The sequence below is a fragment of the Triturus cristatus genome, chromosome 9 (assembly GCF_964204655.1).
Source record: "Triturus cristatus chromosome 9, aTriCri1.1, whole genome shotgun sequence".
NCBI classification, from domain to species: Eukaryota; Metazoa; Chordata; class Amphibia; order Caudata; family Salamandridae; genus Triturus; species Triturus cristatus.
In genome coordinates this window covers 35640061-35664219 of record NC_140592.1, presented here as the reverse complement: position 1 = coordinate 35664219, position 24159 = coordinate 35640061, and the positions used below count along the sequence as shown (strand labels likewise).

Below are 24159 nucleotides of genomic sequence, written 5' to 3'. Positions count from 1 at the left end.
TCCTATGTCTTTTCTTTCGGCATGGAAGTGGTTGGTGTCGACGTCGTTTTGGGAGTAGGCTGCGCGCCAGACTTTGGTGCCGAAGGCGCCTGCGGGACACTGAGATGCGGTTTGCTCGGTCCCGAGCTACCGGAAGGCTTGTCCCTTATCTTCGGAGCCGGGCCCGGGGGCGGGGCTTCTGAAGCTTGTTTTCTCTCGCGACTGGGGCCAGCAGGCGAAGTCTTGACCAGAGCCTTCTTTTTTTCGGGTGGAGTTGGGGTAGGGGCAATTGTACTCACTCGCTGACCAGGAGTGATATGGTCGTCTGAGTCTAGGTCGTCTGCTTCGGACACGATTTCCAGGTCCTCAGAATCCTCCTCTGGGACATCGGGGCCTTCATCGAAGATGTCCACCAGTACCATAGCTGCTCGCTGCGCCATGATGTGTTGTCGGGCCCGGCGATCACGGATGGTCTTTTTAGATCTAAAAGAGGCGCAGGCCTGGCAATTGTTCTCGCCGTGCTCAGGCGAGAGAAACAGGTTACAGACCTTGTGGTGGTCACTGTGTGGGAATTTAGCTCCACACAGGGGGCATTTTTTTAAATGGTGTCCTTTCCATTAGCTGTAGGCCCGAACGGCGTCGATAGGCCCAGCGGCCGGTGTTGACGACTGGAATCGAGTAGTTGAGGTGCGCGTCAAAGATCACGCGATTGAAAACAATACTGTCGGGTGGGCAAGGTGGCGCTCAAGCAGTATGGCCGCACAAGAGTGAGGCTCCGGCAGCACGATGCCGAAATCCTTTCATTTATCCTGTTAACTGGTCCTGCAAACGCCTGAAAATATTTATAATCGGCGTACTACATCGGGCTCCTGACTCGGTGAGTCTATAAGCTGGATTGGAGGCTCTCCGCCTCTGATTTGACGGACTGTTGTGGTGGCCGGAGACGGGAGAATGGCGGTGCGGATCTCCTGGGCGGCAACTGCAGCTACGTGAGCCCGAGGCTGCACACGTGGAGACTAGGCCGGCGAAGGAGTAACGGCCGGGGGAGACTGCACGGCCGTGCTGATCCCCGGAGCAGCAGTTGGTACGATCTGGTGCTGAGCGGGGGGGGGGGGGGGGGGGAGAGTGGCCCTGCCTGCCCCTCCGACGAAGGCTATAGTTGCTGCATGAGGTTGGTGGGCACCTGAAAGCTTCGATGGTGGCATCCACGATACTTGAATACATGAGGAGCGGCCACTTGCATCTCCCAGGGTAAGGCGCTGCGATCGAGTGTGCGCCGGAACGGACGCAGCGCTCTGGGGGCCTCTTCTTTGCGAACTTTCTACATAGCGCTTCAGTGGGTGTTTTTTGACTGCCCCCACCTGTCTTGCTGGACGCCGACATTGACCTGCTGCAGCGCTTGGGGACTGTGAAGGAGCGGCTATCTCACTGTGAGTCCGCGTCAGTGGGGCGGGAGGCACACTGTCGTCAGCCATACGGACGTTAACTAGGGGGTGAGTGGGGACGGTGGTGACACTTCAGTGGCCTATCTCTGGAGCGATTTGGACGGTGCCACCACACTCGCAATTGACTGCCCCCCAGCCCGGTAGAGACACCGGTGATGTTTTGCTGCCTGCATTAGAGACCATTGCACCAGCGCTTAGGCGGCTGAGGGCCCGCGGACTCTCTGCAGTCAGGAGGGGTCACAACTGTATTGGCAGAGCAGGTCGCGCCCCTGACACCCCCCAGCGGGGACCTCCAACTAGGCCAGCGGGATAACCTGAGATAATGCTGCTGCTGAGGGACTGACGACGACTGGACCCCGCTGGTTGCAGGGAGAGCTGCGCTTGAGATTTGTGTGTCATTGCTTTTGGGTCCTGCGGGACTGAAAGATATTTGCAACGCTTTGCTGCCCTTCCTGTATTGCGGTATGGAGGTTCCCTTTTCCCCTGAGTTCGATATGAACAGTGTTGCTGGCCACCTATAGCGCCTGCCCAGACGTAGCGGGCGGGGACAGAGAGTGCAGCTTACGTAGAGGTCGGGGATCTTCAAGCTAGCGTACTCGTGATCAGTTGAGCCCTCCGTATTGCTGGATCATGTATGGGATGCCTGATAGTCGCCCCAGGCGCATCTAGAACTGGTTGCTGCCTTGCCTAGGCAGAGGATTGGCCTACGCGATTTTGGCATAGCGCTTCCGGTGCCAGACGAACACGCTGAGAGTGACAAGACCGCGCCAACACCTGGGAGCCGGGCGCGGGTCTGGGTTGGAGTGCTGCTGAGTGCGTGAAGGGTCTATGACAAATTTGCACTCGGCTGTCGCGGTATCCTGAGTTGGCCCTCTCGCTGGAAACGCTAGGAGCGGGGCAGGCGCGCAGACGTTGTGGGAGCACGTTGTCTAGTTACGTTTCAGCGGAGACATGGGCAAGACAGACAACAGACAATCGAAGCTCACCTTTGAGACTGCGAAGCGCGGTCCTTGGACCTCGCAGGCAGATTGGGATGCAGACAGGAGGGAAGAGGAGCAGGGGGGGGGGGGGATAGGTGGGTGGGGGGACCATACCAGATGTTGACATGCGGAGTATCCTCCAGGAGGTCAGGCAAGGATTCGCCACCATTGTGGACAAGGTAGACCGAATGTCCTCGCGGAAGGATGCCATTGCGCATAAGCTTGAGGGGCATGATGAGCATATTAAGGAGGCAGAGAGGCGTGTCTCGGACGCGGAAGACACCACCTCGAGACACACAACGCAGCTGGCACACATGGATAAGCTCTTGAAGCTTATTGCAGCAAAAAATGTTGATTTGGAAACACGCAGTAGGCGGTACAATATTCGCATAATAGGTATTCCGGAATCGACTAATACAGGGAAAATGGAGGAATACGTTGAGAAGCTGCTGCTGTCTGCCATTGGTGCTGAATCCTTCTCTAATCAGTTTATTATTGAGCGGGCCCACCGCTCTCTTGGACCGCGCCCCCCACCCGGCAGTGCTTCACGTCCTATAATAGCTGGACTTTTGAACTATAGGGACCGGGATGTGGCCTTGAGAGCTGCGTGAAGTAAACCAAAATTGTCATATGATGGAATAGAGTTCTCTCTTTACCCTGACTTTACGCCTATCGTTCAGGAGCAGAGGCGCAAATTTATGGACATCAAAAACAAGCTGCGGAAAGCTCAGATTGATTATGCGCTGCTATACCCTGCTAGGCTCAGAGTTACTCACCAAGGCAGGCAACATTTTTTCACAAAGCCACAGCAAGTGGAGGAGTTCCTCAAACAGGTGAAGTGCCAGAATCGCTTGGAGGGTTACAGGTCGGCATCGCAGCAGTCACCATCAGCGGAGTCAGAGGATGAGTCGCACTGCTGCCTGGGCCCTAACATCCGGGTCCACGACAAACTGAATACTTGCTATGCAGGTTCACCCTCAGGAGCATGTACACTGATCATATGATGGACCTTTTTTGGGCTAGTGCTATGATGCATCGAGCACACCCCGTCCTTGGAGGCCAGTCCCTAATAACGGGGAGGACTCCGGGGGCATGTGGTATCTGTGCGACCACCTGGAAATGACCCCCCCGTGGGTATTCCCCTGAGAATGCACACTGCGTATGTGATTCAGGGATTGTTGGGTTATTTTTGTTTGGTGTGGGAGTTGGGGAGGGGGGGAGGGAGTACTATTCTGGCAAGTTGGGGCTGCTTCAGCGGGTGGGGGTGGAGGGGGGATAGGTTAGTTTGTTGTATGACATCTGTGCATCAAGACTCTAGTTTAGTAGATATGTTTTCCATGCCAAAGGAGATAGAACTTGTGCGCCCGGAGGGTGTAACGGAATGAGTATTTGCTGGTATCCAGGACATGCATTCCTCCCACTCTGGTGTTTTTATTCTTAGCATAGTACAGACGGATGGCACTTGGTAAGGAAAATGGCTCATACAGAGGCTGGGAAATTGAACATACTTACATGGAATGTCAGAGGCATGGGGGATCCGAGGAAGAAAAGACAAATTCTGGCATATATGGACAGGCACCCAGTGCACATAGCTATGTTGCAGGAAACGCATTTCGCTCCTCAGAAACCCAGTAATTTTGCATGCAGATGGGCGGAGCACAGAGTCCTCTCTTCGTATTCGAGGTATGCGAGGGCTACGACAATTCTTATTAAAAAACAGACACCATTCCAGCTGGCTGGAGCAGAAAGTGATCCATGCGGTAGATACTGTTTGGCATGGGGACGGCTGGGAGCTTCCTCTGTCACTCTTGCTTGCTGTTATGGACCGAATGTGGACGCACCAGAGTTTTACACTTCACTATGGGCTAGGATATTCGAAATAGGCTCCAATCATATCATTTGGGGGGGGGGGGGGGGGGGGGGGGGGGAGGGAGGGATTTTAATGTTACACATAATCCTAGTATGGATAGATCACACTCTGCCTCGCATCACTACTCAAAAGAGTGCGCGTTCCTCCATGACACCATCACAACCTATCAACTAATTGACGCTTGGAGACATGTTTACCCACACAGGCGGGAGGGCACGCATTTCACGGCGCTAGTGGCGACATGGGCACGGTTGTACTATTGGTTGATTTCCCGGGGGCTGGGGCACGCGATAGCCCATGTGCAGCATTTAGCTAGGACATACTCTGACCATGCCCCGGTGAAGCTCACGCTGTTATCCTCAGAATTTGACATACCGCGCCGGGCGTGGCGGCTCCATGCCCCTATTTTGCTGGACCCAGTTTTCCAGGCGGAATTGCGAGAGGAAATATTAGATTACTTCGCACGCAATAAAGGCTCAGTGGATAGCGTGGAAAACATTTGGGAAGCGTTTAAGGCTACACTTCGTGGAATCTGCATAGCGAAGGGGTCAGGTGTCCTAAAAGATATTACTAATACCTTACATAGGTTAGAGACAGAGTTTAAGATCCTGAAGGGGCAACTAGCAACGGACCCGAACAGCACTAACCGCCTCAAGTTTCGGGAGACTCTCTCGGAATATATGGACGTGGCGCAAAGGGAAACGAGGTTCAGAGATAGATTATGGGTGGCACGTCGCTACGGAGAGGGAGAGCACCCTGGAAGACCCTGGTGCATGTGATTCGGAGACCGCGACATGCTAACTATGTGTTGGAGCTCGAAAACGCAAACGAGGAGGCCATGCGGGATACCCCTAATATCCTCAATGCATATACACATCATTATAATCATCTTTATACCACTAAGAGGAGTGACGACCTGGACCTGGCAGGGTATCTTGATGATGATGTGCTGGGCTGGCTGAGTGATAGGCAGCGGGAATTCTTGTGCGCCCCGTTTGAGCTGGATGAGGTCAGGGACGCGATTAGGAGTATGCAATTTGGGAAGGCTGCAGGTTCAGACGGCATTCCGATAGAGTTTTACAAGACCTATATAGATCTAATGGCCCCTATTCTGCGTGAGGTGTACGAGGAGTCGTTAGAGGTGGGCTGCCTACCTGCTTCCATGAGGGAAGCTATTATCATTTCCATCCTAAAACCAGGGAAGTCGCCTGGGCAGTGCGACTCCTATAGACCTCTTTCTCTCCTTAATTGCGACGCCAAAATTCTGGCCAAACTCATAGCAGCTCGATTGAGGCTTCTGTTGGACACTTTGATCCTGCTGGATCAGTCGGGATTTGTACCTGGAAGGGCAACATCTCATAATCTGAGAACTCTTTTTGCTGTCCTCAATAATGTCTCTCCCGATCTGCCTATGGCTGCGATATTTTTGGATGCCACTAAGGCTTTTGATTCCATTGAGTGGGATTATATTTATGGGGTAATGCTGCGGATGGGTTTTCCGCCCCTCTTCCTTTCCTGGATCCGGCTCCTGTATCACATGCCGGTTGCTAAGGTCCTGGTTAACGGCCACACATCTCACACGTTTCCCATCACCAGGGGGACCCGGCAGGGGTGTCCGTTATTCCCCTTGCTCTTTGCTCTCGCAACGGAGCCGTTGGCGGCCAGGCTAAGGCAACGTCACAATGACAAGGCCTTGCGTTGTAATTTGAGGAAAATTCTTATATCCTTATATGCTGATGATATTACGTTGTATATACGAGACCCGCAGCAAAATCTAAATCCAATCCTCCGGGAATTTATAGTCTTAGGGAAACTGTCAGGGGTCCAGCTTAACTGGGGAAAATCTTGCGTTTTCCCCTTGACGAATGCTACAACTCGTTTCCCGCTAGATTATCCCTTGGAGTGGTGTGCCGCAGACATGAAATATTTGGGAATTCAAGTTACTAGAGACAAAGAGGAACTAATGCGCTCTAATTATGGCACTACATTAACCTGAATAACAGAGTATGTGACCCGCTGGATTGCTCTTCCCCTCTCTATGGCGGGACGAGCGGCCCTAATTAAAATGGTAAAACTTCCTCAACTGCTCCATTTGTTCCTAAACATTCCGTACTATCCGGGCATCTACCTCTTTAAGGCACTTAGAGCAGAATTAACGTGCCTCGTATGGGTGGGGGGGGGGGGGGGTAAACAACCGAGGTTACAGTGGCAGGTCCTTATCAGACCCTATTCGCAGGGTGGGTTTGGTATACCAAATTTTGAACTTTACTACCTTAGTGCACAAGCTTATTATACATGGTTCTGGGTGAAACAGCCACGGTATATGCCGCAGGTCGCGGCGGAGCACTGGCTGGCATACCCCATTCCACTAGATGGAGTGTTATATGACCCCGATCCAGCCTCGAGATAGGGCGCGACTACCCTAACGTGTACTACTATGGCATGGCAACAGATAGGGCATCTATTAAATGCCACCCTATTATACTCCCCGTTAATGCCTCTCGCATATCATCCAAGTATGCCTCTCCTTCAGGAGGCAATGTTCCGTAGCTTTAAGGAGCGCACTTATATAACCACTTGGAGGGGATTTATATCACAATGGCCGCTTCCGCACTGTTGACCATGTTTTTCAAGGAACACATCAGACCCCGATGGACGTTTTCCTTTATATTCGCCTTCGACAGGGTATCCGGTCACTGACCTCAGACTTCCCTCTGGAACCCAAGGCGCTGGAGCCACTGCAGTTAATTCTCAAGAGCACAACGAACAGGCGCCTTGTCTCCTTGATATATAGGACGGTGCAAACACAGAGGGTCTTGCCCACTACGAAGTCCCGCACGAGGTGGAGCGAGGAGCTGGGGCTGGTCCTGATGGATGATCAATGGGAATACTGCTGCTTGCAAACCGAGAGGATCTCGTCCAGCAGCAGGCTCCGCATAATACATTATAAGTTCCTACATAGATTGTATTATATCCCGGCCAAGTTGCACAGATTTAATTTACGAGAGTCTGATAGGTGCGACAGGTGTTGTGCTCCTGAAGCAGACTTTCTACACTTGGCCTGGGAGTGTCCGGGTGTCAATGCCTTTTGGGGGCGAGTTTTTGACGCCCTGGCCCCAATGACCAACACACACATTGGCCCTACTCCCTTGTTGGCTCTTCTTGGCTACGTTAAACCACTCCAGGCAGCTTACCGCAAATATGTTGCACTGGCTCTACTCATGGCCAAGAGGCGTGTAGCCTGCCGTTGGGGCCGGGGACGGGCGCCCAAATTTAAGGATTGGATAGATGATTTAGTGACCTGCCAAGAACGACTCACCACATATGCTGAGCTGATGCCTAGTTCTTCTAGACCTAGGGATATTTGGGTCCCTTTGCGGTGCTACCTGCTGGCGCCCCCGACTGAAGCTCTCTCTCTTGATGCAGGTAGACTTGTTCAATAATATCTCAGTAGAGTAGAGGGCAATACGTGATCTCTCTTATGGGAGAAGCACAGGATCTTGAGATGGACTGCTCCTAATGGGGGGGATGCGGCCGGGAGAAAATGTCACATGGCATGGTACCTCACTAGCGGAGTACGCATCACAATACCCAAGCCTTCACATCCTTTCATGATACCTTAGAGCTGGTCACTACACACACGTTTGAAAAGGATTATTGAAACATGCTAGAAGCTTTTGCCTATGTCCATAACAGATATATTGCCTTTCTATGCCAGCTCTACTCATCGTGTAAATATATGTCTGGGCGATACTAAAGTGCTAAGAGCAGGGATTGTGCTGAGAATCTGTCGCATCAGGGTGGATATGGGATTGCTGTCTCTGCATGTCTGGATGACATAGTGACTGGTAGAGAAACGTTCTGGGACATGTACTGGATGTCATTGTTTGACTATTTGCTTTCTTTTACTTGTTATTGCAAAAAAACACATAATAAATAGAATTTCAAAAAAAAGAAAACAATACAGTCGAGTTTTAGATAGTTTGCGTGTCGAAAAGGTTTAGAGAATATGGTGCCGAACCGGAGCGCAGAAGTTACATCCGAACCCGATGGCGGAAAAAAACAATCTGAGGATGGAGTCGATGCCCATGCGCACTATCGTCCAAGGGAGGAGTCACCTATCTCGTGACTACAAAAGACTCTCCCAAGACAACAACAAAGTGCAAGCATCCGAGCCCAACACCAGATGGCGATCTATGCTCAGTGTACCATCTGCAGCTCATATGTCTCGAACACTGGTATTTTCAAGCTTTTACAAACGGGTGGGGTGAGTGAAATATTCATAACTATATCATTACTTTATAGCCGGTGGCCACATTTTCAGTTTCCTGTTCTTGTACTCACCTGCACTTGTTTGGTGAAAAGGATAGGGACACATGTTGAGAACCTGTAAACTATGCATTCAAAAATGAATAGCTATAAGCTCCATGTCAGTCATGACGCAGGTCGATGGTGCCACCTGTAGGCACGCAGGAGCTATTGCAGGCATTTGAGGAATCTGCAGTTAGACAAATCCATCTGAAAAAAACTATACTTGAGGACACTGCTTTATTCAATGAGCAGTCATTGCAGAATAATCAGTATGGGGTGATGAGTTCAGGGCACCTAGAGCCTGGGATTAAACTAGCTTCAGGATGCAGTGTGACTTTGAGCAATGATAGGGGGGATGATGGGAACTCAGTCTGTACTTAAACTCTCGAGGCAAATGGGTAAAGAACTATGGTTTAACCCATCCCTAGAAGTCCAAATTTCGAACGAATGATTGAATATCCCACATAAGATCATGTTGTACTGAGGGAAACAATAGGGTGATGAGTGGAATGCCTGCATTAATCTCTGCCACTGGTAATTACTCAAACCGCATTCCAGTCCATCTTTATTTGGGCCACTATACCACTCTACACAGAGATCAGCCATATAGTAATCAGCCTTGGCTCTCCTTCAACAGGCACAGTCCAGCCAGAAGAGACAGGCCATGTCCCTACTAAATGGGAACAGAAGCAACCTTAACTCTATTCATATCCTGCCTGTGCCTAAATGTGGGCTTGTACATTGAATGTTATGTCCAGGATATTTCCTAGAGATTTTATTGTATTCTAGGATATTCAATGAGTGAGGCCAAGGTTGAACCAGAATGGAGGTGGCCGAGTCGGGATGTAGGGGAAATAAAGAGAAAGATTGTTTTAAGATGGTTCAGCTGGTATGGTGGATGGTCAACCAGTCCTGGATGTATGCTACAATCATAGTCAGGGGACCGATTGCCTTAAAGAGAAGATATTTTATAGATATAACTGCCTGTTGTCAACCTAGGTGACAAGAGATGCTGATGTGAATGATGACAGAGTTTAAGAATGTAATGTAGAGATTACAGTGAAGAAGAAACAACAGAGGCCTGGGAACAGCTTGTTTTTCCAGTTGGGTGTTCATACAAGGATTTATTTACTTTTATTTGTTGAGTTGCATGCTCTAAGTAGGGGGTGCACCAATGTGTATTTTCCTGTTCATTCTCAAGCTTATTGTAGAAAGTTCATGAGAGGAGATACCATATCAAATGCTGTTTAGAGGTCTGGCAGGAGGTTGAGTCAAGAGTCACAGTGCAACCTCAGTCATTACTTATATGCAACATGGTTACCTAGGTACTATCCCCCACTTTAAATGAGGCTGGAGGTTATTGAGTAAAGTCCCACACAAATAAACATGACCGCCCTACATAACTGAACCAAGCAAAAGCACACGCACCCGTAAGAAGGAATGAGTCTTTTTAGACAAATCCACAGTGGGCTAGAGAGAGGAGCGTCTTGATTCACAGCGGCAAGGTCAGTGAACCAGTTTCAGATTTTTCTTTAGCCAAAACACACTGCCAATTCACTGACCTAGCTAGAAATTTAAAATGCAACAAAAAATATTTTTCCTTAAAACCCGCTTTAGGCAATTATGTTATGAAACGGAACAAATATGGGTCATTAAATTGATTGTTATAGAATGGTGTAGGAGATCGATGTGGAGTAAACTCTCCTGCCTTCTCATGTTGGAATATTGAGTTGCTTTTCCTATATTATATTTCCTTTAGAAGTCTGTAGTTTTGTTATCTGTCAAGAGTCAAATGACTGGTGACCACGTTTTCTCAAATTGAAATGCAGCAAGTACTTTGAAATAACTCCAGAACTGATTAACTGAAACATTTAATCTGAGGTGTAGTCTGTGTGCTGTAAAAGCACAATTCGTTCTGCAGTTATTTCAGAGTGCCCTGTTGAGATGATTCACCCGGAGCAGAACTTGAGACCAAAGACCAGAAAACTAAAGATGTAGAGCTGCAACCAACAAGGCACCGGGTCTCTGATCCCGGATATAGTTTTGAAAGTTCAGAGAACCATTTTGCGAGAAGTCACATAACCGAAACACACCTTTTAAATTCTGGGCAACTATAAGGTGTTCCAAATGAAGACTATCAAAAGATAAGTAATATGGGTTTTGCAGGTTAAACGCAGAAGACAAGTAAGGCGATGAAAGACTTGGTGCACACAATTTGGTACTGAAAAGAAAGGCAATTGGCACATTACACAATGTTGACCAAGGACACAAACAAGTTGCCTGTGGATGCTATTGAGGAAGAGTGAAGAAGACACCAAAAGAGTTAGGGAAGCTACAATGGGGAAAATGCATTAGAATTAATATGGATGAAAAGGATCAGAGCCAGTCACTTTTTGTACGCCTCAAAAGCACCAATACTCAAGAAATTTTACCTCCTGTTCCACAAAGCCTCAGTGCCTAACATATACTGTAAGCTTATTGCATAGCTATAATGAGACTGTACCCAGAATCCAGACCTGCAAATCTATGGCTTGCAGAAGCTAAAGACGAAAACCATGCTGTCAGCAGCTGCTCAAGAATCAACCACATTTGATTTCATAGGTTTTAATTCATATTGAAGAGAATGCTTCAATCAAGAACATTATGCACATGGTTTCTAAGCAAGAATAAGCGAATGTTAGGCCTTGCAAAGGACGCTGTTAAGCATGAGCTCGTTGGCAACAATTAATGAAGACCTCCAGCAGAAATGTTTACACTGGGTCTCACCTTACTGGGAAGTCCACCATGTCATTAATTTTGTCCCTCCAGATAAAGCTGCGGAAGGAGAAACGCTTCAGCTGGATAATTAAGACGTTTGGAAGTCGCCACAGCATGAGCTGTTTGGAGGCTTCTCTGTGCTGCTTACATTTAGGGCAGTACCTAGAGTGGAAAAGTAAAATGGGAAAAATGGCATGAATTTAAAACATTAAAGCAAAAATGTACAGCTGTTCAAGTAAAAATACTGGAAATAAATACTGCATTTGATATTTGAGATCTTGGACTTGTGCTTTTATGGATATTTATTGTGTCCGAATAAAGATTTTTTAATTGAATTGAATACTGCATTCCATTTGCAAGTATAGAGCAAAGGGACACACAGTTCATTCTCTCTTTTGCTACATTTTGAATCCAATTGGAAGAAATCATTTTGGTGACAGATGCACATAACCTTTATCAGAATAGTGTGATTTGCAGGACGTATTGGTCCTATATTTGATATACATCTGTACAGTTACAATCCCAGGACCTGGATTCACTCTTTTGCTATTCAGTTGAATGCTGGTGATGGACGGGCTATCAGGCGCCTGGGTTATTTATCTGAATGTTAACATGTCTGAAAGAAATACATTGTTGAAGATCGTGATTCACTATTTCCTTATTGTTGCGTGCCTGGGAGGGACAAACGTAATAGAAATCAGAAGAATATGCCATCTTGGACAGGACTTGTGTTATCTGCATATTAATAGGTCATGTACCTGTATGTTTGTAATGGAGATACGACTGGGCCCCAGACTCAAGCGTTTCAGACTCTGCCGGCCCAGGATGTCATAGTATGCTCAAATCGGTAAGTGACATTTGAGCCCTCTTAAGTTTTGGTGATTAGTTTCCTCTGATTAGTCTCGACATCTAGGTTCAAAACCAACCCAACCACACATTCAGTAACAGATTGGCAGCACTTACTATATATATTCTATACACTTTTGATAGCCAACCTACATGTGGGCTTTCATTGGACATCAAACATTCTACACCCAACAATAAAACCACATACCATCATTTTCAGTCTCATCTTTAAAGGGTCATACCCGGACAGCGCGCACTAGACAGAACTAAATCCTCATCAAATACCGCACCAGCATACAAGCTACACAAACAAGAATGACAAACGTAAGACCCTCTTTTGTGCACAACAATGCCTCAAAAGACATCAACAAAGGTTGACTGACCGATTTGTTTTTTTTTAATTATGGAGAGCTTGTTCATCGACCATCTTGGTACGAAGGAATATTAAAACCAAATACAAAACGAATCAAAGATTACCAAGTGAGGCTTTTACAGCCTTTTTTAATGCTCTTGATATACAAACGTAGGCTGTTCCAGAGTTGGAGTCTAAGAAGACTAAGAGCACAACCACTTATGTGAGACCAAGAATAGTAGCTGTGAGGTTGAGCACAGACTGCTCTCTGGATAGAACGACAATTGCTCTGCAAGGGGAGAAGATTCTTCATAAAAGACGGAGCACAAGAGAGCATTTTATTAAATAATGCTTTACAGGGAGCCAATGCAAACTCTTGCCTCTGTTACATGATCAAATCCGATAAAACTGCTCACCAATCGCACAGCAAAGTTCTGGATCCTGTGAAGGGTCGCAAAAAATAGATTATGGCAGACCCAGGTACAGAAGGTTACAATAATCAATCCTAGAGAGGGTAGTAATGGAAACAATCTAGGCTGGCAAAAAAGGTAGAAATGGCAGGATCATCCGTAAGGGGTTAAGAATGTGGTAATATGAGGATTAGACGTCAGTGATCTAGGCTTCAAAGGAAAGGCCTTCATACAACAGGACTCCTAACGTTTTAATTACAAGGGCGGGGCTACTCCATGTTTCTAGGCCATATGGAGTTATGTAATCACTCAATGGTGTTTCCAACCAGCATTAGGTTGTAATGCATTTATTAAACACAGCACAGTGTGGCTGAGCAATGGACAACTAACTCCCTTCCCCACCCCATGTGAGAAAGTGCCCTCTTTCTTGCATGGTATGCCCCCACTTTTTGCAGAGTTGCTGATGTACTTTGACCGAGTGTGCCCTGGGCTCCTGCCAATCAGGTACCCAGGGCCTGTGTTCCTTCCCTAAAACTGCATTGAAGCCTAAACCCAATTGGCATCTCTGGCCACATGTCAGTCCCTGGTAAATGGTACCATAGGTACCCAGGGCACTGTGACCAGAGAACGCCCCCGAGGGCTGCAGCACTTATTGTGCCACCCTTAGAGGCCCTGCACACTGACACACACACACTGCCTTTGCAGGGTGAGTGTCTGGGTGCAGAACAAAACAAGGACGACATGGTACACATCCCTGTGTGCCATGCCCACAAACCACTGCCCTGGCATACATCAGCCTCCCCTCTAGCTGGGTGCCCTATGCCAGTGGAGAGGGTACAGGTGCATGAGCCCTGTCCCCTTACAGTGCCCAGGTCCATTCCTGGGCCCTGTAAGTGCAGTGTTGCCATTAAGAGTATATGGTGCTGGGAGGTTGTCATTACGAACTCCACAGCACCATAATGGCTGCAGTGAAGACTGGGAAGTTTGGTATCAAACTTCTCAGCACATTAAACCCACACTGATGCCAGTGGGGGATTTAATGTAAAATGCACTACAAAGGGCATCTTAGGGATACCCCCTGAAGCTCGACCAACTCCCAGTGACCTGACTGAGTGGCTGCACAGGCTGCCACCACCAGACATGTTTCTGGACCCCTGGGTCGAGAGCTTGCTGCTCTCGGGGGCCTGAAACAATGCACATCCTCGGACGTGGTGCCAAGCCTCCTCCCCCAGGATGGGCAGGGTTCACGAAGGAGAAGCTTCAAAGGCATGCCGCCGTTGTGAGCTTCTCCAGGCCACTTGCTGTACTCAGCAACTGGTTCCCACTGGTTCAACCCCCCCTTTGGGCGGGAGACCCGGTGGGAAAAACAAAGTGAGGAAGAGAGGTGTCCCCACCTCTGCCAAATCCACCCCTAAGGTGGGGGAGGCGAGGTGAAGCACAACCTCGAGTCCCTGCCATCTTGAGGATGGGGGGACCCAGCCAATCAGGGACAGGCTCCTGCCCCGCTCCCACTGGAGTGTGGCAGAATAGGGGGCGTACCCACCCCAGGGAACGGACCCATTGGTCCCTGCCCTTTACCTACCTGCAACGCCCCTAAAGAACAAGTTACTTACCTTCGGTAACGCTTTTTCTGGTGGATACAGTATCTGCCTGTGGATTCCTCACCTTATGAATATCCCATCTGCGCCAGCATTCCGGAAACTTTTCGCAGCTCTCTGCGCAGACGAGGTTGTCACAGCCTCATGCCTCCGCACGCGGCTCCGCATGACGTCACCGGAGCCATAAGAAGAACACGTCAGCGTGATGACGTCAGTTCCACCTATTTTTTCCATGCCACAGTGGCAAAACGGGCAGACCGACAGAGACAACGTATACATAGTATACAGAATTCACACAATTACACTCAGTGTATAAAGAAAGAAGAAAGCTTGCACTTCAAACAAGACGATGGTAAATAAACAGAGGTAACAAAGTCTTGAGTACACAATACGTCAAAAAACTAAAACCTCAGTTTTTATGGTATAAAGGAGTGGACAATGGGGAGGTGGGTGGGTCAGTGAGGAATCCACAGGCAGATACTTTATCCACCAGAAAAAGCGTTACCGAAGGTAAGTAACTTGTTCTTCTGATGGATAAATCTGCCTGTGGATTCCTCACCTTATGAATAGAATCCCACAGCAGTACCTCTCCCGGAGGAGGGTGTCCACCCTTCTATACCAAAAAGTCTTGCAAAACAGAGCGCGCAAAATGGCCGTCCCTCCTCACTTCGGAATCCAAGCAGTAATGCTTTGCGAAAGTGTGGAGGGCCGCCCAAGTTGCGGCCTAACAGATGTCCAACACAGGAACACCCCTGGGTAATGCAGAAGTAGACGATTTAGACCTGGTGGAATGAGCTCTAATGCCTACAGGAGACTCCTTACCAGCCAGGGAGTAGCATATCTTGATGCACAAGATGATCTATAGTGATTAAGTGCACTTGTGCACCGCCTTGCCTTTCATACGACCAGCATATCCAACAAAGAGCTGTTCATCCTGACGGAAGTCCTTTGTTCTGTCCAAATAGAAGCTGATCACCCTCTATGGATCTAAACAATGAAGTCTCTCCTCCTCCTTGGAAGGGTGAGGGGGAGGATAGAAAGAAGGAAGGGTAATGGACTGACCAGAGGCAAGCCCGTCTGCGCCCGTCCGCGCCTCGACCGCACCTAGCACCAGTCACGCTGCCCGTGCCGACCATAGTCCACTGATATACACGAGGGAACAGATGCTAGATATCAGGAACAAGGTCAGCTGGGGGGAGAAGGATGTTGAGGTGACGCAGCCTAGCTCGGTTCTAGAGTGTGGGCTACTTAACTGTCGCTCCCTGGTCAAACACCATCAGGAAGTTTTAAATCTGGTAGAAAATTTGGAACTGGACGTACTATTTCTCACAGAGACGTGGTGTAGCAAGGACTCACTGGTAGAGCTGGGTTTCGCCTGCCCGGAGGGATATAAGATCTTTCATAAGCCCAGAGCAACGAGTAGAGGTGGAGGGGTTGGGGTGATGTTAAGGGACACCTGGGACTTTGCCCCGTTTAAAGCGGATGAAGTGGTGGGCATTGAGCTTTTGGGGTTCTCCCTACAAGATCAGAGAGGGAGGCTCCTTACTGGGATGGTCGGGTATAGACCCCCAGGCTCTAACACTCAATACCAGGCACTCCTGGATGTCATTACGGCCCAGTCACTGACCCATTCTAGAATGTTGCTTCTGGGTGATTTTAATCTGTGGGAGAATGGCATGTTAGATAGCCATCTAAGAGATCTCAAGGAAACCTGTGAGAGTTGTAATCTGCATCAGTTGGTCCAGCAACCCACGCACCTAGGAGGGCACACTCTGGATCTTCTGTTTGCAGACCGCACGGAAACCGAGGTGGTTAACATCCTACCCCAGACCTGGACTGACCATTCACTGATCCAGTTTCGGATCCGGATACCTGGAGAAAAAAAGTTCGGACAGCCCCCAGTAACATATCGTATGGGGAGGGATTGGGCAAAAATTTTGGGAAGCGGGGCAGAGTCCTTCTTTCAAAGTCTGCCTCACTTCGACCCTCACGAGTCAGTGGATACGAATTATCACCTTTACTGTAATTATATCCAAGAAGTACTAGATAGGCTTGTGCCTTTGAAACGTCTGAAGGTCAGGAAAAAGCACTCCGCTCCGTGGTACACCAAGGAGTTGAGAGATGCTCGTAGGACCTGTCGGCAGACAGAGAGGAGTTGGCGCAGGCACTATGCTGAGCCTGACAAAGTAGTCTTTAAAAGGGTGCAAGCTCAATACAAAGAGATGATTGCCGAGGCCAAGGTGGATTTTTTTACCAACACCATTCTGTCAGCACCAAACAGAGCCAGAGCCCTCTTTAAAATCGTTAGTGACCTCTCCTCCCCCACCAGCCTAGGGAATAAAGTGGTCGCCTCGCAGGCGCTGTGCGATAAAATTGACTCCCATTTTGAGGAGGAAATTTTAAAAATTGTCGGAGGACTAACTGTGCGTGACCCTACCACCCTAAAATCTCTTGACCAAATGCCTACGGAGGTATACGGGGGGGGAACCACCATGGAATATTTTACTCCCCTCACAGATGAGCTGTTTTACAGCTGCGCACAGAAAGTTAGGTCAGGATCCCCACTTGACACCCTCCCTAATAAGATTTGGAAAGAACATATACAGACACTGTTCCCACGAATGAGGCAGATTTTCTGCCAATCTCTGGAGGAAGGGGTGGTGCCTGAAGCCTGGAAGCTGGCGGTGGTCACCCCACTACTGAAGAAGCCCTCCCTGGACCCGGGAGATCCTAGTAGATTTAGACTTATCTCCTTGCTACCGTTCCCTATAAAAATCCTTGAAAAGGTAGTAAGTAGATCTCTCTCGGAGTATTTGGAAGAGTTCCATCTCCTGGACGAGAACCAGTTTGGTTTTCGTCCGGGCCATGGGACGGAGACAGCCTTGATCACCGTATTGGACAATCTGCGGATGCGGGCTGACAGAGGCCTCTCGTCGGTATTGGTCCTTTTAGATATGTCAGCCGCGTTCGATACGGTTAACCACCGAATCCTGTTGAGTAGGCTGGAGCACTTGGGAGTTGGTGGCCGTGCCCTGAGGTGGATGCAATCATACCTCACAGGGAGACAAGAGGTGGTTGCTCTGCCTCCGTTCACCTCTGGCAGGACTTTGGTGGAGCATGGGGTCCCTCAGGGATCGGCCATCAGCCCCATCCTTTTTAATATCTACTTGCAGCCACTAATGTCTATCATCAAGTCACATGGGATTGATTTGGTTAACTACGCTGATGACACCCAACTGGTGTTTTCTCTGGAGGGGAAGGGCGCACTGACGGTGGACAGCTTTCAGAAATGTATGCGACAGACCTCAGAATGGCTAAGGGATAACTCTCTGCAATTTAATAGAGGAAAGACAGAGGTGATCTACTGTCCATCGGCGGGAGTGAGAGACATGCCTTTTGACTTTAGACTGACCCCAGAGGCGGATCCCATCGCCCCTGTGACAACGGTACGGAATCTGGGGGTCATGTTTGATGACAATCTTCAAATGGCCTCCCAAGCCAAAAAAACCACTGGGGTGTGTTTTGCTCTTTTGAAGGCTTTACGACAGATCCTGCCTCTTCTGCCTATAGAGGACAGACCGTTGGTAGTACACAGTATTATCTTGAGTAGGCTGGACTACTGCAATTCTCTATATCTGGGAGCTCCTCTTTACATCTATCAGAGCTTGCAGAGGGTCCAGTCTATGGCAGCCAAACTAGCACTGAACAGGAAACGCTGTTCCTCAACCACGTTGGCGCTACAAGAGCTCCACTGGCTCCCCATAAAAGAGAGAGTCATGTTTAAGTCTCTGTGCATTGCCTTTAGAGCGGCACATGGCCTGGGCCCTATCTCCCTGCAGGAGAAACTGTCCTGGTATAAGCCTCAAAGAACCTTGCGCTCCTCGCATGCCTCTCTGCTAAATATTGGCAGAGTTAAGAAGGCTAGGATGGGGGGTAGGGCCTTTAGAACAGTGGTTACGCGCTGCTGGAATGACCTCCCTCTGAATATCAGACAAGCCAACTCCTTGATGGATTTTAGGCGGAGCCTTAAAACCTGGCTCTTTCCGAGGGAGGGACCTATGACCTCCTAGTCCGGTACCCCTGGTTTAGCTGTCCTCTTCCTTTGTTCTCCTCTTCTTTTCTGTTCTAAGGATGCGAACACTGGATTGGTTAAAGTTTTTCTTCTTCCTCCATCTTAGTCCTAGCGCCAAGATACCCGTAGGGTGATAGATGCGCTCTACAAGACTGTTTTACATTACATTACATTACATTACATTACCTAGGTGGAAGGGAGTCACCACCTTAGGCAGAAAAGCAGCCCTGGTCCTAAGAACCATCCTTTCAGCATATATGGCCCGAAAAGGTGGCTTTGAACTCAAAGCCTGGAGTTCACTCACCCTCCTGGCCGAGGTGATCGCTACCAGGAAGACAGTCTTAAAAGTTAAAAGTCTTAAAGGACAACTATGCATCGGTTCGAATGACAAACCCATTAAAAAAGTTAACACCAAATTCAAGTCCCACTGGGGCATAAAGAAAAGGAGTGGGAGGAAACATGTTTGTCACCCCCTTAATAAATCTTAAGACATTAGGAGACTTAAATAAAGAAGGCTGATCAGGTAAACACAAAAATGCCGACAAAGCAGACAAATACCCTTTAACAGTGGCCAGAGCAAAACCCTGCTGGGCCAAATGAAGAGAAAAACAAAGAACATCAGATAGATGAGCTTTTAAGGGATCAATAGATTTCTCTCCGCACCACTTAAATTTAGACCACCTGTATGAATAGACGGACTTAGTGCAGTGTCGCCTGGCCGATAATATAACGTCCACCACGTCAGGTGGGAGAGAAAAAGAATTCAAGTTGCCCCGTTCAATCTCCAGGCATGAAGGTGCAGGCTCTGGTGGTGGGAGTGTAGAACTTGCCCTCCATCTGAGAGAGGAAGACAGAGCGTAGGGTGTGACGAGAGGTGAAGAGGGTCCGTGTACCACACCCTTCTTGGCCAATCCGGGGCGATCAATATAACTTGGGCCCGGTCTTGGCGAATCTTCCTCAGATCCCAAGGAATCAAGGGTATGGGAGGAAATGCGTAAAGGAGATGCGAGCATCAACTCAACTGAAACGTGTCCCCCAGCGCTCCCTGCCCCGGAAACTGCAGAATGACGGGCAGTGCGCGTTCTCGTGAGTGGCAAACAGGTCCACCCGAGGAGTCCCCCACGTCCGGAAGATGTGTCGGACTACCTCTGGATGAAGCCTCCTCTCGTGGTCGGCGGAGAACTGCCGACTGAGACTGTCCGCATGCACGTTTAGCACCCCGGCCAGATGATTTGCCATCAAGCAAATCCGATGGTCCTAAGCCCAGGACCAAAGTCGCAAAGCCTCTCTGCAGAGACGGTACGACCCTACTCCTCCCTGCTTGTTGACATACCACATCGCAGCAGTGTTGTCAGTCAGGACTTGAACCGACTAACCGCGAATGGAAGGGAGAAAGGCCTTGAGCGCTAAACGTATCGCCCGCAACTCCAAAAGGTTGATGTGAAACAACCTTTCTTCTGGAGACCAAAGACCTTTGATCTCCAGATCCCCCAGATGTGCTCCCCACCCTAGGGTAGAGGCATCCGTTATCACTGTGGCCACCGATGGAGGAAGATGGAAAGGCTTTCCTTGAGACAGATTGCCCTCCACGCTCCACCAAGACAGATACTCTGCAGCTTCTCTGGAGATCCTCACAGACTCCCTGAGATCTCCGTTGTGCTGATACCACTGCCTGCGGAGACACCATTGGAGAGCCCTCATGTGCCAGCGTGCATGGTTGACCAACAGGATGCAGGAAGCTAACAGACCGAGCAGGCGAAGGACCTTCAGAACTGGAACAACCGCCCAATTGTAAAACAAGGGAATCATTTCCTGTATGTCGAGAATCCTTTGTGGAGGAGGGAACGCTCAACACACAGTGGTATCCAGCACTGCCCCTATGAACAGGTTGCGCTGTGAGGGCACCAGGTGAGACTTGGGTACATTTATTGAAAAACTCAATTTGTACATCAGCTGGGTTGTTACCTGCAGATGACAACACACCATCTCTGGAGTCTCTCCCTTCAGAAGCAGGTCGTCCAGGTATGGGAAAACCGGAATCCCCAACCTTCTGAGATGGGCTGCCACCACTGCCATCACCTTGGTGAAGACTCGAGGTTCAGTAGTAAGACCAAACGGAAGGACCGCAAACTGGTAATGTTGCGACCCAACCGTGAAACGGAGATACTTCCTGTGCGAATTCAGGTTCAGGATGTGGAAATACGCATCCTGCAAGTCGATGGACACCATCCAGTCCTCTTGTTGCAGCGCCTGAAGAACCTGCGCTAGAGTGAGCATCTTGAACCTCTCATGCTTGAGAAATAGGTTCAAGATTCTGAGGTCCAGAATAGGACGTAGCCTGCCATCCTTCTTGGGAATCCAGAAATACCGGGAGTAGCATCCCTGACCCCTTTCCTGCCCTGGAACGAACTCTATCGCACCTTTTTGTAACAGGACAAGAACCTCCTTCTGAAGGAGAAGCAAATAATCCTCCGAACAAAACCGAGGGTAAGGAGGAGGGAATTCCCTGAAAGGAAGGGCGCACCCATTTTCCACAAGATCTAGAACCCAAAGGTCCGAAGTTATTAATTTCCAGTCTTGAAGAAAATGGGTAAGCCGACCTCCCACAGGACCCACAGGACCCACATGATCCAGGATGGCAGGTCTAGGGCTGCTTTCCTGCATTACCGGAAGGGGAGGGGAGGTAGAGGAGGAGGAGGAAGAGGGATGTCATCCAGCTCCACAAAGGCGACCTCTGCCTTTACCTCTGTAGGATTTATACAGAGGGTTTTGCTGCTGTTGTTGCTGAGGCTGACAGGAACGAAAAGAAAACTTCCCAAAACCACGGTACCTTCTGTAACCATACCCTCTTGACTGAGACTGCAAACCCAGCGATTTTGCCGTGAATTTACTGTCTTTAAATCTCTGCAAGGCCAAGTCCACTTTCTCCCCGAAGAGCTTAGAACCATCAAAAGGAAGGTCCAAAAGGGCAGCTTGCACATCAGGCGAGAATCCTGTCGATCTTAACCAAGCATGCCTCCTAGTGGCAACAGACGAACCCATCACCCTTGCCACTGAATCTGCAGTGTCCAGACCAGACTGGATTACTTGTTGAGCAGCTGCCTGGGAGTCAATCAAGACCTCACTCAAGTTGTTCCGATCCTCTTCAGACAGCTTAGGGAGAATCTGCTTGGCAGAGTCTGAGGGCGTGGATATATCTGCCCAATAGACAAGTTGCATTTGTGGATTTTAATGCCATACTGGCCGAAGAAAATACTTTCTTTGCCGATTGCTCAAGCTTTTTTGAATCTCTATCAGCCGGAGGGAAAGAGCCAACTGACTGCTTCGAACAAGAAGCTTGAACTACTAGACTTTGAGGTGAAGGGTGAGAAGACAGGAAATCAGGATGCCCTGGTGCCGGCCTATATCTCCTAGAAACAGATCTAGAACCCGCAGGAGCAGAAATAGGATTACTCCAGACTTCCAATATCGGCTCCGTCAGAGCATCATTGAACGGTAAAAGAGGTTCCACCACAGCAGAAGGAGAATGAAACACCTCTGTTAAAAGATTAGGCTTATATTCAGCCAGAGGAAACTGTAGGTCCAACAGTTCAGCTACCTTCTTGATAACATAATAAGGAGCTACATCCTTCGAAGGAGAAGCCTTCTGTAAAGCAAAGTCCCCTTCCGAAGAGATATCCAAACCACTTGCTTCATTCAAATCTTCCAATTAGTCCTCAGACTCAAATTTCTCCTTCCTCTATGTCACCAGCCCGTTATTGCTCCTCTTCAATAAGCCTTTGAGCTTCCCTTCTCGAACGCATCCTCGGCTGCGGCGTCGGCGGTGCCATCCGCGGCATCTACGGATCCGGCAACAGCGTCGAAGTAGGCTCCGTGACAGGGACCCTGGAAGGGGGGATGCTGGACGGAGCAGGAGACTGCTCAAGCGGCGTCGACACCCTCGGCACCGGATACTGCCATGACGGCGCCATCGGCATATAAGGCATAAAGGGGGCCGGAGGATAATGCTGAGGCACGCCCAAATTAAATGCCAAAGGGCCCATGGGACCCGAAGGTGCTCCAGAGGGGAATGTGGCTCTGGTAAAAATATTATACATCGCATTCATGAAGTGCGACGGATCCGATCCCGGCGCTGGGAACGAAGGAAACTGCGCCGATTCGACTTCCTTACGCGGAGTCTCCGGAGTCGGATCCACTGGAGTAACATGTGGAGCCACAGGAGCAGCAGGATACTCTTCCTCTACCAGATTCGAATCTCCATCCGAAGTCGGAGAATCAACCGGCGCCGGAGACTGCACCGGAGAACCCAAAACAGGAGACTGGCCTGGAGGAGCCTGTGGAGACTCAGAAGGTGAAGGAGAAATATCATCCTTGGTATGACGTCGAGGAGTAGGAGAAGGCGACTTTGAAGCTTGAGACCTGGACGATCGACGTCGAGACCCATGTCTCATCTTCTTGTACCTTCTCTTGGATCCATGCGAAGTCGACGACCTCAACTTGGATCTCTTACGACCTCTTTTCTCCTTTCTCACCTTAGACATGTAGAGTTTGGCTCGTCTCTCCTTCAGCGCCTTAGGGTTAATTTTTCTACAGGATGAACAACCTTCGACGTCGCGATCACTGGAGAGGCACCAGAGACAGTCATCATGCGGGTCAGTAATGGACATGTGACCTCCGCATTCCTTGCAGGGCTTGAAACCAGACTTCCTAGGAACAGTCATAGTCGAAACAAAAACAAATAGAGTCTCGAAACAAAGTAGCAGTTGAAAGACAGGAGAGTTCCAGAAAATCCGTTAGCTTGTAGCGCGGAAAAAAAGGAACTGACGTCATCACGCCGACGTCTTCTTATGGCTACGTTGACATCATGCGGAGCCGTGTGCGGAGCCATGACGCTGTGATGACCTCGTCGGCGCAAAGAGCTGTGAAAAGTTTCCGGAATTCTGGCGCAGAGGGGATATTCATAAGGTGAGGAATCCACAGGCAGATGTATCCATCAGAATTTAGTATTTATGAGCACCGTGAACCTTCCTGCCTCAGATCCAGATTCCGAAACTACAAGAAGAAAGAAGACCAGGCGTGCAGCTGCTAACAAGAGGACGACAACAACTGACTTGGCCCCAGCCCTACCGGCCTGTCGACCCTCAAACCTGCTCCTGCTAAACCCCGGTGTCTTCAGTGGTCAGCATCCTCACAAACCCCGGAGGACCGGATGGACTTGCTCAACTAAAGAATGGGACTCCCACGAGCAGTGGCTCTGCTCAAATATCTGCAAACCCAGGCCCCGGCCTGAAACCGCGGATTCTGCCCACTCTGCACCCGCCGAACCCGGCCCGAGCTAAAGTGGACAAAGATCACGAGGACGTCCCCCCGGTGACTGTGACCAAGAATCCAGCACTCAAAGACTCACCTCGACGCTCCTGATGACGCCTGCAGCCTGAACACCAGGGACCCCTCCAACCGTGACCAGCAGAGGGTAAGATTTCCCGACACCTAAAGACACCCCTGCATCCGGCGCCCCACGGCCCCGTGTGCCAAACTC

The 24159-nt window shown here is 49.3% G+C and overlaps 1 protein-coding gene across 9 annotated transcripts in view; it reads right to left on the bottom strand.

Moving 5' to 3' along the window:
- USP19 (ubiquitin specific peptidase 19) overlaps window positions 1–24159 on the bottom strand; it is a 638025-nt gene that overhangs the window by 62827 nt on the left and 551039 nt on the right. For all 9 annotated transcript variants that reach the window (XM_085624327.1, XM_085624331.1, XM_085624330.1 and 6 more), the window contains one exon: window positions 11352–11504. In XM_085624327.1, the coding sequence (XP_085480453.1) occupies window positions 11352–11504 (153 nt within the window). The remainder of the gene's footprint in view (window positions 1–11351; window positions 11505–24159) is intronic.